The sequence below is a fragment of the Clarias gariepinus genome, chromosome 3 (assembly GCF_024256425.1).
Source record: "Clarias gariepinus isolate MV-2021 ecotype Netherlands chromosome 3, CGAR_prim_01v2, whole genome shotgun sequence".
NCBI lineage: Eukaryota > Metazoa > Chordata > Actinopteri > Siluriformes > Clariidae > Clarias > Clarias gariepinus.
This window is the reverse complement of record NC_071102.1, coordinates 40741098-40759011: the sequence shown is the minus strand read 5'-3', so window position 1 is coordinate 40759011 and position 17914 is coordinate 40741098. Positions and strand designations below refer to the sequence as shown.

The window sequence follows — 17914 nt, the reverse complement described above, 5'->3', positions numbered from 1 at the left end:
GACAAATGGTCCGCTAACGGGAGGCGACCCCTAAGGGTAGATCAGGACTTGTACACAAATCAGAACATGGACATATCCTAGGTAAACATGAACGCTTTAAAAAGTGTTATTTAAAAATTTTTTCCTTATTATTTGTTTTTTAAATCCATGGAAGAAGTCTCTAGTGTCAGTACTTTGTAACAGTCAGTACATTTTCCATACAGTTAGGTCTTATAGACCAACTGCAAACAAAGAAAAGACATTTAACAGAGTACACGAGAGAGAGAGAGAGAGAGAGAGAGAGAGAGAGAGAGAGAGAGATATCCCATCATCCCCCTCTTCAGCTCTCAGACTGCACCAGGAGCGAGTCTCAAGGTCAATTATATAGAATCTGACAGTTTATTCCGCGCTGGCTTTCAGGAACAACATGGCTGACTACGAGGTGGGATGTGAAGCCTCAGAGTCTCTTCTATCATATAATAATCCTCTAATGATTCCAGAGGAATAAATAGCTTGCAGGTTTACACCACGAGCACAAGCCTGCTTTTTAAGCGTTGCGCTTAGCTTTCTGCTTTTGTCTCGGCATAATGTGTCCTTCGGAGAATAACGTTGTCCTCTACAGCAGACATGTTACATACACTGTTATTATCACTGGTATGGAGGTGGATTAGATGCTACAGTATGGGTTGTTTTTCCCTTTTTGTAGGAACGATGATTGACTTTAAGCAAAACTGTATAAAGCGAGTGAAATAAAAGCAGTCAAAAAAAAAACAAAGCATCCTTTCCAACAAATAAAAAAAAATACTTTGTATGAGATTTTAAAATGAGAGTGAAACTTGGCTCACTATCTTGAAACTCGCTTGTGGGTTAAGGTGTCAATGCCAACTTTTACTTTTAAAAATAAAGATGTTCAAATCAAGTGATTGTAATATAGTAGCATAAATTTAATAAACTCCTCATCTTTAATTCCACACACGTAATCAACGCCAACTCAAATGCATTATAATAAAAATTTAACTACGACTCAAAAACTAAAACTGCCAACTCAAACACATTTCAAACTAAAACTCCACTCTAACACAACTCAAATTCAAGTCAAACTCACTTAAAAAACAGTCGAAATCCACTTTAACACAACTCAACTGATTCAAACTAAACTCAAATCAAGTTCAAACTCACTCAGATTACAAACCCCACTCTAACACACAACAAACTAAACTTAAATTCTAGTCAAACTCTAATTCACACTCAAACTCCACTCTAACACAACTCAAATTCAAGTCAAACTCACTCAAATTACAATCGAACTCCACCCAAACTTAAACTCAAATTCAGGTCTAATTATAGTCAACAAATTCAATTTAAACAAAACTCAAGCTAAACTTAGAGCATTTCCTCACTGAGAGCGATTGTTCCGTCCTGATCCCGGCACACATGCGTATTTACACACCTGGAAACAGTAGGTCGCGGTAGAGAGGTAGTTTGTTTCTCTGCTGTCCAAAATGAGAAAGAAGAAGAAACCGCAAGTCATAAACTGTTACACCTGTTAATGCTTCGCGTGAATGTTTTTTTACAACGGCTTTCCGAACAACATGTAGACTGAAACAGCTATCGCGCGGCTCAGAGGGTGAAATGAGTGCGCGCTGCGCAGATACGGCATGAGGCACTGAGGGACGATTTTAAAAACTATACTTTGTACTGTAAGGTGAGAAACCAGCTTCATGCTACATTCTCTTCTGATTTCCACATTGACATTACAAAAAAGTGCTTATTAAACATAAATTTCTTTGTACAAGAAATACTACAAATAAATATATAGCGCATGCTGTAAAGTTTAACGAATAGCATAGATACATATAATAAATATCCAATCATGTATTTCTGTTTCTCTCCAGGATCATCTGGTTTCAAGAGAGTTCTGGTGTGTGTGGTGGAAGCATGAGCAAATTTTCCTATCAAGAAGACAAACATTCCTATAAGAGATGCTTGTGCTCTTTTTTGCTTTACCTTGTTGAGTAAAGCTTTTCAAATTTAGCTGATGTGCTGAAACGCGTTTTGTGTTCAGTGCGTTTATACTGTATTTTTGTGGATACTGTAAAATCCAAAATGTGTGGGGGATATGGAATAGAGATAAAATACTGTGCAAAATGTTTTATTAAAAATGATTCAAGTAAAATATAATTCAAGCAAGCGTTGTAACAGAAAAGCAGCCGTCAAAAAAGAGAAAAATGTAAACATTAACCTCAGCTTGACCCAAACTCCTCAACTCCATCAAAAAGAATGAGTCTCCCAACAGTCTCTTATTCACTGCAGCTTTTGCATTTGAATCTCCCCTGGGATCATTTTCCTCTGCAAAATAAACTCCCATGACAGCGAATATCTCGCTCTCCCCGCCCGATTCATCCCTCTTTCAACGCCACTTTTTTTTTTACCGGGGTTGACAGATTTAGGGTGTAAACCAAAATATAGGACCAAAGTTTTCCTAAATGTCCACAAACATGTTTTAACATCATGGCTCCTGAGAATCATGGCTAATTTTAAACCGCGATCTGAACATCTGGCCTGGGAACCAAGCCAAGCCCATTTAAAAATATTTAAAACTACAGACACTACAGGGAACTTGAGAAAGCGATATTCAGTAACCAGGAGAGTCAGAAATAAATAATATGACCCAGTACAACACTGGATATACGTAATGTCACAAAGAAAGATTTCATTACGCCCTTCTTCCACGCCTACATCTTTCTTCATCTCTCATATAGCATAAATCCACTGGGATTTTCTTCCAAATGAGACAGCGATATGTGAAAGATGGGACACAATTCGTATTACCATGGCACAGGCACATCCATATCACCACACATCACTACAAAATCCCTCTGAATAAATCCATTAGTGATCCACCTGTCCATTCACCTACAATAGACAGGTAATCTTTTAAAAGGGGAACCAGATTAGATGACAAATAAGAGCAGGTTTTTTTTCTTCCCTTCACCACACAAAATCTATGCTGCCTGATGCTCTCGCACTAACCACATGATGATGGTTCATAACCATGACTCACTGGCTCGCATTTCTTGCATTTCAAACACTAGCTTGCATTTCTAAGATCAGTTTCTTAGAAACAGTAGATTCTTCCGGCCTACAATACTCAAAGAACCGAAGGCCCTAAATGGTAGTTTCACTCCTAGTTTCAATGGTTGATATTTTGTGGCTTTAACATGTACTGTACCTTGGGATGTGCACATGGTGTACCCTAAAGCAGCTTTAAAAGTAAGGCTTCAAAATGTACATTAGTGGTACTTAGGGTTCAATTATAAACCTTAAAGTAAGCAAAGTTGCATTGTACTGTATATACACCAGAAAAAGACCAATTGGTTTATTGGTTTATTTCTGAAAGTGTATATTATAAGGAAAAAAACAAAACAATCCAGCTCATCCTAAATTATTTTTACAACTCAAATAGCTTAAACAATTAGTTAAGTTAAATTATCACAAGTCACTTTAAATATGTTACTTCAAGTATATTTGCACAACCCCTGGACATTCTGTTACCCGGATGCACAGTCACTTTAAACACTTTAAATCCAGGACATTTCTATTTATACTCAATTTATATTCAACCTCATTCCTACACATAGTCCTAAATTATATATCTTTGTATTGCTGTCTCTAATTTTTCTATATTTTTCATATATGTCTCTTTTGTTGCATATTTTGTACTTTACAGTTATGTAATTTTATGTTAATTCTATATTTTATTTTATTCTTTCTTAGAAAAATAAATATAAAAAAGGAAAACAGAAGGTAAATTTAACTATTTCTTTTATTTTAAGGTTACGAGCAGTTGTCTAAAGCATTTCACTGGATATCGTACTGTGTATGACTGTGTATGTGACAAATAAAATTTGAATTTGAATTTAAACACAACTTACTCAAACTCAAACACAGATCAAACTGACACTGAAACTAAAGTCAAACAAACAACTCAAAATCAACCCAACATTTAACTGAGAAATAAACTTAGGGTCTAATCCAACAACTGAAACAACTCCCTTAATCTCAACCTAAAATTAAACCCAGGCATAAATCTAGGTTAAAAAAATAAATAAATAAATAAATAAACTCAAACTTCTTCTTCTTTGTCTTTCGGCTGTTCCCTTTCAGGGGTCGCCACAGCGAATCATCTGCCTCCATCTAACCCTATCCTCTGCATCCTCTTCTCTCACACCAACTAACTTCATGTCCTCTCTCACTGCATCCATAAATCTCCTCTTTGGTCTTCCTCTAGACGTCCTGCCTGGCAGTTCCAACCTCAGCATCCTTCTACCGATGTATTCACCATCTCTCCTCTGAACATGTCCAAACCACCTCAATCTGGCCTCTCTGACTTTATCTCCAAAGCATCTAACGTGGGTTGTCCCTCTGATAAACTCATTCTTAATCCTATCCATCCTTGTCACTCCCAAAGAGAACCTCAACATCTTCAGCTCTGCTACCTCCAACTCTGCCTCCTGTCTTTTCTTCAGCGCCACTGTCTCTAAGCCGTAGAGCATCGCTGGTCTCACCACTGTCCTGTACACCTTTCCTTTCATTCTCGCTGATACTCTTTTATCGCACAACACACCTGACACTTTTCTCCACCCATTCCAACCTGCCTGTACCCGCCTCTTCACCTCCTTTCCACACTCTCCGTTGCTCTGGACCGTTGACCCCAAGTACTTAAAATCCTGCACCTTCTTTACCTCTGCTCCCTGTAGCCTCACCGATCCTCCTGGGTCCCTCTCATTTACACACATGTATTCCGTCTTGCTGCGGCTAACCTTCATTCCTCTGCTTTCCAGAGCATACCTCCACCTCTCCAAATTTTCCTCCACCTGTTCCCTGCTCTCGCTACAAAGCACAATGTCATCTGCAAACATCATAGTCCATGGGGACTCCTGTCTTACCTCATCTGTCAACCTGTCCATCACCAGAGCAAACAAAAAGGGGCTTAGAGCCGATCCTTGATGCAGGCCCACCTCCACCTTGAACTCTTCTGTCACACCTACAGCACATCTTACCACTGTCTTACAGCTCTCATACATGTCCTGCACCACTCTAACATACTTCTCTGCCATTCCAGACTTTCTCATACAATACCACAGCTCCTCTCTTGGCACCCTGTCATATGCTTTCTCTAAATCTAAAAAGACACAATGCAACTCCCTGTTACCTTCTCTGTACTTCTCCGCCAGCATCCTCAAAGCAAATACTGCATCTGATGTACTCTTTCTAGGCATAAAACCATATTGCTGCTCACAAATGCTCACCTCTGCCCTTAACCTAGCTTCCACTACTCTTTCCCACAGCTTCATTGTCTGGCTCATTAGCTTTATACCTCTATAATTGCCACAGCTTTGCACATCTCCCTTGTTCTTAAAAATTGGGACCAATACACTTCTCCTCCATTCCTCTGGAATCCTTTCACTCTCCAAGATCTTGTTAAACAAACTTGTCAGAAACTCTACTGCCACCTCTCCTAAGCACTTCCATACCTCCACAGGTATGTCATCTGGACCAACAGCCTTTCCACTCTTCATCCTTTTTAACGCCCTTCTCACCTCACTTTTACTAATATTTGCTACTTCCTGTTCCACAACAGTCACCTCTTCTACTCTTTGTTCTCTTTCGTTTTCCTCATTCATCAACTCCTTAAAGTACTCCTTCCATCTTCCCATCACCCTCCTGGCATCTGTCAGTACATTTCCATCTCTATCTTTAATCACTCTAACCTGCTGCACATCCTTCCCATCTCTATCTCTCTGCCTTGCCAACCTGTACAGATCCACCTCTCCCTCCTTACTGTCTAGCCTAGCATACAAGTCCTCATATGCTCTTTGTTTGGCCTTTGCCACCTCTACCTTCACCTTACTCTGCATCTCCCTGTACTCCTGTCTACTCTCTTCAGTCCTCTCAATGTCCCACTTCTTCTTAGCTAGCCTCTTTCCCTGTATACACTCCTGGACTTCCTCATTCCACCACCAAGTCTCCTTGTCCACTTTCCCCTTACCTGATGATACACCAAGTACCCTCCTACCTGTCTCCCTGATCACATTGGCTGTAGTTGTCCAGTCAACTGAAAGCCCCTCCTGACCACCCATAGCCTGTCTCAACTCCTCCCTGAAGACTACACAACATTCTTCCTTTCTCAGCTTCCACCACTTTGTCCTCTGCTCTGCCTTTGTCCTCTTCGCCTTCCTCACCACCAGGGTTATTTTACACACCACCATTCTGTGTTGTCTGGCTACACTCTCCCCTACCAACACTTTGCAGTCACTGATCTCTTTCAGGTTACAACGTCGACACAAGATGTAGTCGACCTGGGTGCTTCTGCCTCCACTCTTATATGTCACCCTATGTTCCTGCCTCTTCTGGAAGAAAGTATTTACTACTGCCATTTTCATCCTCTTTGCAAAGTCCACCACCATCTGTCCTTCTACATTTCTGTCCTGAAGACCAAACCTGCCCATCACATTTTCATCACCTCTGTTCCCTTCCCCAACATGTCCATTGAAGTCTGAAATAAATAAACTCAAACAACTAACTCAAATAAAATCACATGTAATCCACACCCAAACTCAGGTCAAACCCAATTCACTCAAACTTAACCTTATATTTAACCAAGACTTAAAAAAAAAAAATTAACCCCAACTTAACTGAACTCAACCTCAAGTTTTACCCAAACATAAACCTGGGTAAAAACAAACAAACAAACAAAAAAAAACCTCAAACAACTGACAAACACAAACTCACATTTAACCCAAGCTCGGGTCAAATTCAAACAACTCAAACTCACATTTAACCCTGACAAAATCTCTTGGCAAATTAAAAGAACTAACACAAACACAACCTCACATTTAACTCCGGGATGAACTCACGTCAAATCAAGCAACTCAACCCAACTTATTTAAACTCAACCTCAGGTTTTACTCAGACATAAACCTAGGTCAAAAAAACAAAAAAAAAAACTGAAACAACTGACTTGAACGACTTAAACTTAAATAGATTCAAACACTTAAACTCAACCTTAAAAAAAAAGTAAAAAAAAAAACATTTACACTTTGACTGAAACTTACTCAAACCTCGCCTCAACCTACAGTAAACTCAACCTCAGACTTTAACACCATGCACACACGACGAAAGCACAAATGCAAACATCTGTTCATTTTCTTTGTACATTTTTAACACTGAGACACTATTTTAGTTTGAAGCTTCAAAAATCCTGTAAACTGACAAATTAGCTTTTTTTTTTTTTTTTTTTTAATAAATAAATAAATTATACGATGTCTGGCTGGAACCATTGCTCAGACCAACAAATTTGAGTCTGCTGGATTGATCCACTGGACAGCACCGATGTCCTTAAACAGACAGCATTGTGGGATGAATGGAAAAATGAAAAAAAAAAAGGGAAAAAACACCCCGCACACACTGTGTAGGTGAACAAGTCAGTGTGTAGGTGATTCTAAAGTGACAGTAAGGTGAAACAGACTAGCGCTGCAGTGAGTCTCTAGTTCTACAGTACCTACAGACATTCGATCCACACTGCATGGGTTTCGGTCATGAAAGGGTAAGAACGAAGAAGCTCATCTGGGATTACTGGCCTCACAGCGATCTATACTTCCTCCCCAGAACAATCATCCCCCACCACCACCACCACCACCACCCCGCCCCACCATCTCTGTCTCTCTGTCTCTCATCTTCCCTTTAGTCCTCCGTGAAATTGATCCTTGGCTTTGCAGTCGACTAAGCTTTCCGGCTCACTTTGCTCTGGAGGAGAAACATCTCCTCAACGTCGTTGATTGTGTTGTAAATTTCTACAGTGGACTTGCATCAGGTTAGCTCGCCTGCGCCGGGTCTGTGTGCAGTAACCAAACAATGTTTGTACAAGTAAGTGAAAAATCGAAGCATGTTTAAATAGGCAGTCTGGACTAAAAACACACTGGACAAAACAAACTGACTGTTTAAAAGAATCAATAAGTTCATAGCAATTATTATAATCATACGTAGCGGTGTATCGGACTGAAGTCGACCTGTACGGTTTGGCACGCTAACTGCAGATGAATTGCTGAGTTTAAGCCTCATTGCTACAGTTTTACTACCATTGCGTTCTGTTATATTGGGGCATCATTAGTGAGTGAAGAAACTGAGCTGTTTTGCACATGCACAAATGATATTTTTTGTCCATTTAAACATCCTCTTGTGCTCACATAATGCATTTCCCTGTGCTTGAAGGAGTGCATTATTATAAGCCTAAAACGAGGCAATCAGTGATTTGGAAATGTCACTAAATTCAGTTTATCCAGTCTTTCGACTTGTCTTTGTAAGCATTCAAATTTAATGTTTTTTTTTTGTATAAAATTTTTTCAACAAAAATACAAAAATAAATTGTTTGCAGGAAATGAGGGGCTCAAATTTCAGCTACTATAAACTTCCATTCGTCGATATATCAATACCTTGCTTATCAACACAAATGTTTGTGTGATTATTGATCCTACAGAGGGTTCATTTAAAATCTGTGCACGTACCCAAAAGAGCCTAAAGGTAGCACCTTGCAGTTTGAACCAACCAAACCAGTTTGACCAACCATGCTGACAAGAAAACGAAACTCAAGATAAAAATCAGTCGCTTATTACCTTAAACTGCTACACTGACGAAACAACTTCCTGATGGCTTCATGAAAAGGACTGATGAGCCTAAGCAGCAGAAAAATGGAGATAACCTCAAGTACGCAGAGTCTCTATACTCAAGTTCCTTATCTAGAAAGTCTCAGACAGTAAACCATTTCACACGGTATTTTCTTCTCCTGTTAGATCGTGTAATGTAATGATTAAGCACTAAAAAAGTATTTGCTGCAAAGACAAGATGGGAATGCAGTTTCTGCTTGCTTCGTTTGGCGGCTGCTCTAATGTCCATAATGAACTACTAAACACTTCATACTAAGGTGATTATTTATGGGCTTTGCACGACCGCAATCCTGTTTTTCATAAAAGTCTTTCAAATACAGGGCGTTTACCGAAGACAAAATCTTGTATCTCTTGCAACTTTGAATAATGAAAACTCAGGTTTATATTAAATATGCACAAGTTACAGTACATGGTTACAATGAAACCAAGCCTTAAATAATTCCATGATGTGATGTCACATGTAAACGTCTCAAGGCATCCTGAAGGTCAACCACTTTTGAACCAAGGACAAAAATCCTATTAAATAATTTATACCGCAGGCTGGTAAATGCTCAACTCTGACTGGTCCAATGGTGGTGATTAATGTTGGTTAACAGCATGCTTCTGCTGCAAGACAAACCGCAGCTTTAAATAAATAAATTCAGTTCAATATGTATTATGGTTTTTGAGTCATGAACCAAATAATTTTTTACTGCAGCATATCAGCTTTTCTGTAGCATTTCTGAAAAGCATTTATAATTTTGCTTTGAATTTATTGATCAAAGTTAAATCTAGGAATCTAGAAAGGGGTTAAATCTAGGAATGTTTGCCCATGGTTAAAACTTTAAAGCTTTAAATGATAAACAAAAAATGACATTCAAGATTTAAAATTCAATTATGTAATAGAAGCTATATTTAATATACAATATTTTAAGTGCTGAGGTCCTGACCATCCTTCTGTTAACAATAGTAAATAATAATAATAATAATAATAATAATAATAAATTCACATTCGCCTGGAAAAATCTGGTTCAAACAGGTAATAAAAATCTGGGCCAATTTTAAAAGTGTAGCAAAATGACAACAAAGTCGAGATGCTGGAGCGGTCATCACAATGCACTGGCCTCAATCGAAATATATAAACTGTTGTAATGTTGTCAGAACTGAAAAAAAAAAAAACATGTGCAAGCCAGGAGGGCTACAAATTAGTGATGCGCGGGTCGTCTGGTAACCCAAATAAGTAAAGATGGAAGACGAGGCGCGGGAGAAATTGAGTTCGGGAATTTACATCATTAAAAGAAAAAAAGGTCAGGCTGCTAAATCTAATGTTTTAGCATTCTTTTTTTGCACAGCGAACTTAAAAGCGCTAAATGAACATTTCCGTGTGATTAATGAAAAAAAATGTCAGTGTTTATTTAGCGTAGGCTGTAAACTGTAGGCCTGCCCTATACAAATCTAAAATAAAAAATAGTTTAGCCTAGATTACAAATGCTGCTTTGTCATATTCTTTTATTCTTAGGTCACGAGCAGTTGTCTAAGCATTTCACTGCATATCGTACTGTGTATGACTGTGTATGTGACAAATAAAATTTGAATGTTTAAAATGTTTATCATTATCTTGTTATTAATATGACCTGATTTATCGTTCATATTCATATGTTGTTGCCAGTTTACAGGGCGATGTTTCCAAGCAGTTTTAGGCTAAAATAAAGGCTGTTTTCATTTAAATTACAATGCCTAGTACGTCTATTTAATGGTTGCGGGTGCGGGACGGGGCGGGTTGTAAAAATAGATACAGTGATGCGGGACGGGCCAAATAATTTCATAGAAGCGGGACCCGCGGGTTGGAAAAATATCCGACCCGCGCATCACTACTACAAATCTGACTTCATTACACCAGTTCTATCAGGAGGATCGGGCTGAAATTTAAGCAACTTACAGTATGTGTATATAAAGTATATAAACTTCTGACCTACAGTACTGGAAATGTGGTGAAAAACTGAAAGAAAAACTGAAATGCACTGCAAAAAATGACTTTTTAGTAAGGGAAATATTCTTCAACTCTAATCCAAACCTATTTATGACTGTAAAAAAGTTTATAACAAACCAAATCTAAAACTATTAAGCTTATTCCTACAGCAGCAAAATGTTACTAAAAGTATAAGTGAAAATATCTTGGCAAAAAATTTAGCTTCTTTCAATAAATACTTTCCTAAAACTACTTAATTATCTGCCAAAACAACTATAATTTTTGCTTAAATTTGAGTAAAACTTTATTAGGAATTATCTTAATAATCTTTATATTTAAAACAAAAAACTTTAGCTAAAATCAACTATATTTAAGATATTTCACTTGCTATCATGTAAATCTTTCTCTCTGCTGTTATTCTGGCATTTCACATTCATAAAATAATGTTTCATCCTTTCATTCATTCAGCTGACCTAAGACAGGGAGAATTTACTAGGATTAAACGTCATTAAACTGAGATTAAAATCTATTTGGCTAAGGTGTATGGAAAGTTCCGAGTTCAACTGTACTGTGAGATGTTTATTATGACCTACATGCCTGAGAGTCTTTACAGAAGCTTCTAGCCAGAAAGTTATTTGCACTATCGAGGCACTGCGTATCTGTAAAGCCGACCTTCAGGGGTAACAGCGTTATCAGCTGCAGTGAAGTCCTGATGTTTGGAGAAGTCTTGAAAGCATTCAAGCCTCAGTATGAACTTTAGAGAATGGGAACAAAGATTTTTCTCAGGAGTGTTAAACATTAGGTTTGCTTGAATTTCATTAAAGTCCCAAGAACTTTCCCTGCATTCTTAAAGCCTGAATAATTGCATAATGCGATTATTTTTAGACTAAATGGCTTTTGTTGGTATTTTGGCCAAGTTGGTATTTCATGACGCAAGTAAAACACACTACAATTGCTGATCACAATCCTTCCGAGTTCAACTGATGCAAGATGCCGCAGAGCCTTGAAGCACGGCTTAGTCATTCCTTCTTTTCTTCTTTTCTCTTCTCCTAGGCATTTCTGTGCAAGCAGGGGACTCTCCTGAAGATCTCCCGCATTTAGGAATTAGGAAGGAAGGAAGGATCTATCTACCCAACTGTCTGTCTGTTTGACTTAAGACATTGAGACATTGAGAACTTTGAAATCCTGGATTCCTGGTAACTAGCTAAAAAAAACATCATCATTATTATTTTACATATACAGATAAAGAAATTTTCACATAATGATCAGACTCCAAGGTGCCACGGTGACTTAATGGTTAGCTTAATGGTCACCTTGCACCTCCAGGGTCCGGGTTTAATTCTTGTCTCGGGTCTGTTCTGTTCTGTTCTGCCCGTGCTTGGTGGGTTTTCTCGGGGTACTTGGGTTTCCTCCCACATTCCAAAAACATGCAGATTAGACTAATGAATATGAAGGAGTGTGTGAGCTTGTATGTACAGTATGTGTGAGTGCCCTGCGATGGAAGTACTCCACTCTAAGTCTGTTGAGATACCCCCCTTGATCCTGTATACAGAATAAAGCGGTATCGACTATCCGTGAATAAGTGACCTGACACCAGTGAAAACTTTTTGGAAACATTTTCGACATCAGATGGAACATTCAGTACTCGCTCAGAGCTAATAGTACCAAATAAATCTGTGTACACAAACGTTTACATTTATAAAAGGTCAGAATTACTTTCCGATTAATAAAGATATTATTTGTGTAGAAAAATCTTTCACTCTGACCTCAAAAACCCCTTCATCCTGTTCCCCAAGACCGGTCAAGGCATTTGTAAGACTTTAATAATCGGCTAATCTCGACAAGATTAACCTCAGACTGAAGCGAGTTCAGTATAATAAAAGAGAATTTAATTAGACTGTTTGGAACTGAATTCTAAAAAGTACAACGGTGTTAGCGGGCTACGCGGCTAAGCTCGAAGCTTAAAGTCAGGAAAGCACCGGAAAGTTACAAGCCCGCCAAGTTTGGTCTAATAGCGCAGTAATCCGAATAAACAAGGTGCTGTGTGTTATTTTAACCTAATATCACGTGTAAGTTAATACGGCTTCTACTGCGGTGGTAATGGGGTTGTTTTATTTAGTATTTCCTCAGGAGTGTGAGAGGTTACTGTTTGAACGGAACGTAGCTTAAGCTTAAGGTGCTCAGCTCAGCTAATGTTACCCCAGAAAACACAGGAACACTAAACACTCTCACCGGAACATTCTAGACATTTGACATTTCTCAGACAGCAGATGAAAGTTGAGTACACAAAGGGGAAAGAAAAAAAAAAAAACATTCATGGATCACCAGGTGAATAAAAGGCGAGCACTGCAGCATGGTGGAAACTGATTTTTTTTTTTTTTTTCCCGCATTGTGAAAGTTTTCTAGGTGATGCGGAACAATTACGTTTTGACTAACACATACTGTATAGCGTGCAACCGGGGCAAGGCAATTTTGCACCAGATTTCTTTTAGCAAACATTTCCGTTCGCCTCCGACAACATTTGCTTGTCTAAACAGCTTTTTCAAAATTGTACTGCTTTGAGGTGTAGAAAACAACATTATTGCTCTTTCCCAGCTCGCAGCACACCTCAACTGAGTATTGGGTTTGGAACAAAAAAAAAGAAGAAGAAGAAAATAAAAAAAAACACTGTTTTTGATCCTAGAGAGAGCAGCTGAAAATATACACTGCAGTCTGTAACTAATTGGACCGTGCCAGGAAGGCGTCTCCCCAGGAGGCTGGAATATATCCATGAATTAATCATAGCCAACGCATTAGGATGGCCAAAATCCACCGTTTGGGGTGTTTTAATTAAGGAAGAATTGGTGGTGGTGGTGTTGGTGGTGGTGGTGGTGGTAGGGGTCAGATTATACTCGCAAGCGGTAATAACTTTGGTTTTGTTGTTCACTGTTGGATTTCGCATTAATATGGCATTCATGAAAACCAGACCGTGTGAAAGAGCCTTCGTTCTTTCGCTCTTAGGAGCAAATACTAAAAATTAATATCTTCTTTAGATTTGGTAGGTACGAATGTTACTATATATGTGCAAACAATTTCAGAACCAACAGCAACTAAAAACGTTCCAGCAATATAACATACCAATTTCAGTAGTAAAGAGTTTGTAGAAAAGTTGACATACGAGACAAACTGGTTTTAAACTTCCAGCAGAAAAAATAAACATACACTGATCTGTCCATTCTTCTCTGAAGGTTCAGTTTTCATAGACTACTATAGATGCCATGCTGTGTCGCACTTTCGTTTATGTTTCGTGAAGATTGTAGCGGCTTGTATAGTAAGTGCATTACCGCCTTCTGCATATTCTTCAGACACGACGCACTTTGACTGGCTCTGTTGAGTGATGCGTATTTCCATTCCCACCTCGAGGGAGGGTAAAAAGCGCTATACTGCACTGTATTTGTCCAAAAAAAGGGCTAGATACTGTAACGTAATCAGGTCTAGAACTGCTCATAACTTCACTTCTACTCAACATTTTGGTTTTATTTATGCCGCAGGTTAAACTGTAGGCAAAGACCTAAGGACTGGTAAAGGTTCTTTAAATTCTATCCAGAGACAAGTTTTTCTGAGACTGGTTTCTGGTCCTCCGATGCATGAAATATGTTAAAGTATCATTAAATGTTCTGACCAATGTACCGACTAAACCTTTCCTTTATTTATATAGGAGAAAATAAATCACGCCATCTCACCGTACGCAGTCATGGTCCCCACGTAAGGTCCGTCCATCACGCCCTGGTTCTCCTCGGCCAGAGCTTTGATGTAACGCTTGCTCAGGTCGAGGATCTGCATGCGAAGCTGGGCACTGCTCTCGTGCGTCGTCCTTTGCTGGATGGTGAAGTGCAACAGCATCATCCCCCAGATGAAGCCGAAACTCACCAAGAAGAAGCCTAGCTTCTGGGACGACAGCTTCCAGTACATGGAGGCCATATTTGGAAGTGTGTGTGTGTGTGTGTGTGTGTGCGCGCGTGTGTGTGTACAAGCAGAGTTCAGGATTGGTCAAGTTTCATGGTCGAGACTTGTGGGATCGAGGGTGGCCCAACCCTCTTGCTTGTCAATCAAGCGGGAGATGCGTCCGCGATGGATGACCCATAATGGTGGAGACGTGCTAAAGAGAGGAAGAGAGGTAGAAAAAAAAGAGTCAGATTCATGAAGAAACTAGGAAAAGAGTAAGGCTGGACTGTCCACAATCAGAGCTACTGTAAGAGTTTGGATCAGATAGCATGGGATGAACTGGAGAGAAAAGAAAAAAAATCATAACACAAGGTAACTTGCATCAAGTTCCAGTTGGAATCATGAAGTCTTTAAAACCTTCAAACAGAGAAACGTCCACAGACAACCTTCCTCTAATCTCTACATGCTAAAACTTCCTAAGCCATGCAAAATTTTCTGTAAACGCACACATTTATAAATATGCGAGTACACTGAACAAAAAAAAACAACAACCACAAACCAAAAAGTAACGTGCGTACTTACAGCACCCGGGCCAGGTTCAGAAAACAGGAAAGGAGGAAATGTCTGCACAGGATGGATGATGCAACATCAGGTTTCCGTGTTAACGCCTTCCAGTGTGTTAGGGTACTGTAGGCTGCATTTGGTAGTTCACACAAATGCACCATAGGCAACCAAGGGTTAACATTCACACAAGACTCTACCTCATCCAGCAATAAAACCGTACCACCACAGGACCTCTTATTATTGAATGGTGTCTCTCACCTTAGCACTTACAGGCGAGGTGATGAAAACCACAGCTATGTCAAAAAATCTGAACAAATCAAAAGCAGAAGCATACCTTCCCTTTTGTCATGGTGAAATGCTCAACAGGTCATAAAAGGTCAAATGATATCACCATCACTGTGCAGAAATTGAGTGCTGCTGGCCTCAGCGGGGATCCATAGGTTTTAAATAGCAGCACTGTGCTCCCTCCTCACTTATTTACCAGTCAGCCAAGGACAATCGGTGCCAGGGTGCCGATGGGTGGCACACATAAATGCGCACTAATGATTGATCCCAAAAGGTTAGCTGGATGGTGCCTGAATGACAAACAAACTCGGAAGCTTTTTAACTGGTAAGGATTTCAATGCCTCAAAATAGACTCGACACAAACAGGAAGTAGGTGAAAACCTTCAGAAAATAATGCAAGCAAAAGTCGACATTATTTGAACGCTGGGTAAGTTGCACGACATGCATGGGTGCGGTAGGTCATGTGACTTACAGATGTTAAAAATACAGAGGTCTAAAATTCGGGGAAGGGGGAGTGGTTGCCTGTCTTATGAAAAATTGTTGAACATCATTGATTATAAATTATGCTTCAAAGAAGCTATACCAGTGCGAGCAACTGGTTGCACTTGAACACACCTCATTGTAAATAATCATCCGAGATATTGTACTGGTTTTAACCCGTTCACTACATGTGTATGAACCATTAGCATTTAAAAAATATCGAGATATAACACATTGTTTGCTTTTATCTCTATTGGTACTGTTTAACGAGAGAAAAAAAAAAGTAAGAAGTGAGAAGGGGTTTTACTGCTCAGATTGAAAACGCTGATCCTACAACACCTCTTCTTCCTGATCAGTCTTTAAAAACAGAACGTCTGACATTGCAATCTATGGCATCTGAGAAGTGTTGCATTCCTTGAGCATGTTGCAACTTATCCATCAACAATGCTTAACGTACGGTGGTTGGAAAATTATTTCAATACATCAAAAATTTTGACTTCAAAACACCTGAAATGTGAATATTTTTTTTTGGCGCATTCTCATTTCCAGTTTAGAAGTCTTCTATTTTACATCCTATTCAAATACACAGACATCGGCTACGTCACATGCGATACGGATTTGAATGCGACAAGCTTACTAGCATGCAAATTTGGATGCACCCACAGTTTGTTAGTAACCTAACACAAACTCATAATGACAGTTAAAGTAACCCTGGAGATAAAAAAAAAAAAAATCTAAATATCACAATTTTATACAAACTTGGTAAATAATTCTCTCATACCACACAGTATTCTTTGCTCCCTGTACATGTGTGAATAGTTTAGAGGACGTCACCTGTAGGATTATAGATAAACTGCAACATTTTCCCACCTCAAAAAATAATAATTTTGGAGTCAGCGAGCGATAAATGAGAAAAAGAACACAAAAAAAATACGTAAAGACACTCTCTATATAGCCAGAAGCCTTCACGCATATAAACTTGAGCAACATCCAATTCTTAATTCATAGGGTTTAATATGATGTTGCCCCACCCCTTATGCAGCTACAACTGTTCTTGGAAGGCTTTCCACAAGGCTTAGGAGTGTCATTATGGAAATTTTTTACCATTCTTCCAGATCCGCATTAGTGAGGTCAGACACCGACAATGGACGAGAATGCCTGGCTCACCATCTCCGCTCTGATTTATTCCAATGTTTAAACCAAACTCACTCATCAATGTCTTTATGGACATTTCTTTGTGCGCTGGTGCACCATCATGCCCCATAGCAAAGAAACTCCAAGATGAGATCGCATGGTAATTCCTTCTTTGTATCCTAGACAGAAATGAGCAGTCTTAGAGACTTGAATGAGATTTAGGCGTTTTCTACTGTACATCTTCTCAAAGGTGTCTCAAATGTGGCTCATTACCTTTGAATCTCCGGGATAGTTTACATTTATCTTTTGTGCAACTCACATATGCAGAAATGAGCTGAGACTTAAATGAGATTTAGGTGTTTTCTACATCTTCTCAAAGGTGTCTCAAATGTGGCCCATTACCTTTAAATCTCACAGATAGTTTACATTTATCTTTTGTGCAACTCACATATGCAGAAATGAGCCGTCTTTGAGACTTGAATGAGATTTAGGCGTTTTCTACATCTTCTCAAAGGTGTCTCAAATGTGGCTCATTACCTTTAAATTTCAGAGAAAGTTTACATTTATCTTTTGTGCAACTCACATATGCAGAAATGAGCTGAGACTTAAGTGTTTTCTACATCTTAGGTGTTTTCTACATCTACATATGCAGAAATGAGCTGAGATTTAGGTGTTTTCTACATCTTCTCAAAGGTGTCTCAAATGTGGCTCATTACCTTTAAATCTCACAGATAGTTTACATTTATCTTTTGTGCAACTCACATATGCAGAAATGAGCCGTCTTTGAGACTTGAATGAGATTTAGGCGTTTTCTACATCTTCTCAAAGGTGTCTCAAATGTGGCTCATTACCTTTAAATCTCAGAGATAGTTTA

The 17914-nt window shown here is 38.9% G+C and overlaps 1 protein-coding gene across 1 annotated transcript in view; it reads right to left on the bottom strand.

Annotated features, from left to right (window-relative positions):
* The window catches only part of mgat5 (alpha-1,6-mannosylglycoprotein 6-beta-N-acetylglucosaminyltransferase), a 98369-nt gene that overhangs the window by 67232 nt on the left and 13223 nt on the right, over positions 1-17914 (bottom strand). The window contains exon 2 of the mRNA XM_053491362.1: positions 14376-14791. Within this exon, the coding sequence (XP_053347337.1) occupies positions 14376-14613 (238 nt within the window). The 5' untranslated portion in view covers positions 14614-14791. The remainder of the gene's footprint in view (positions 1-14375; positions 14792-17914) is intronic.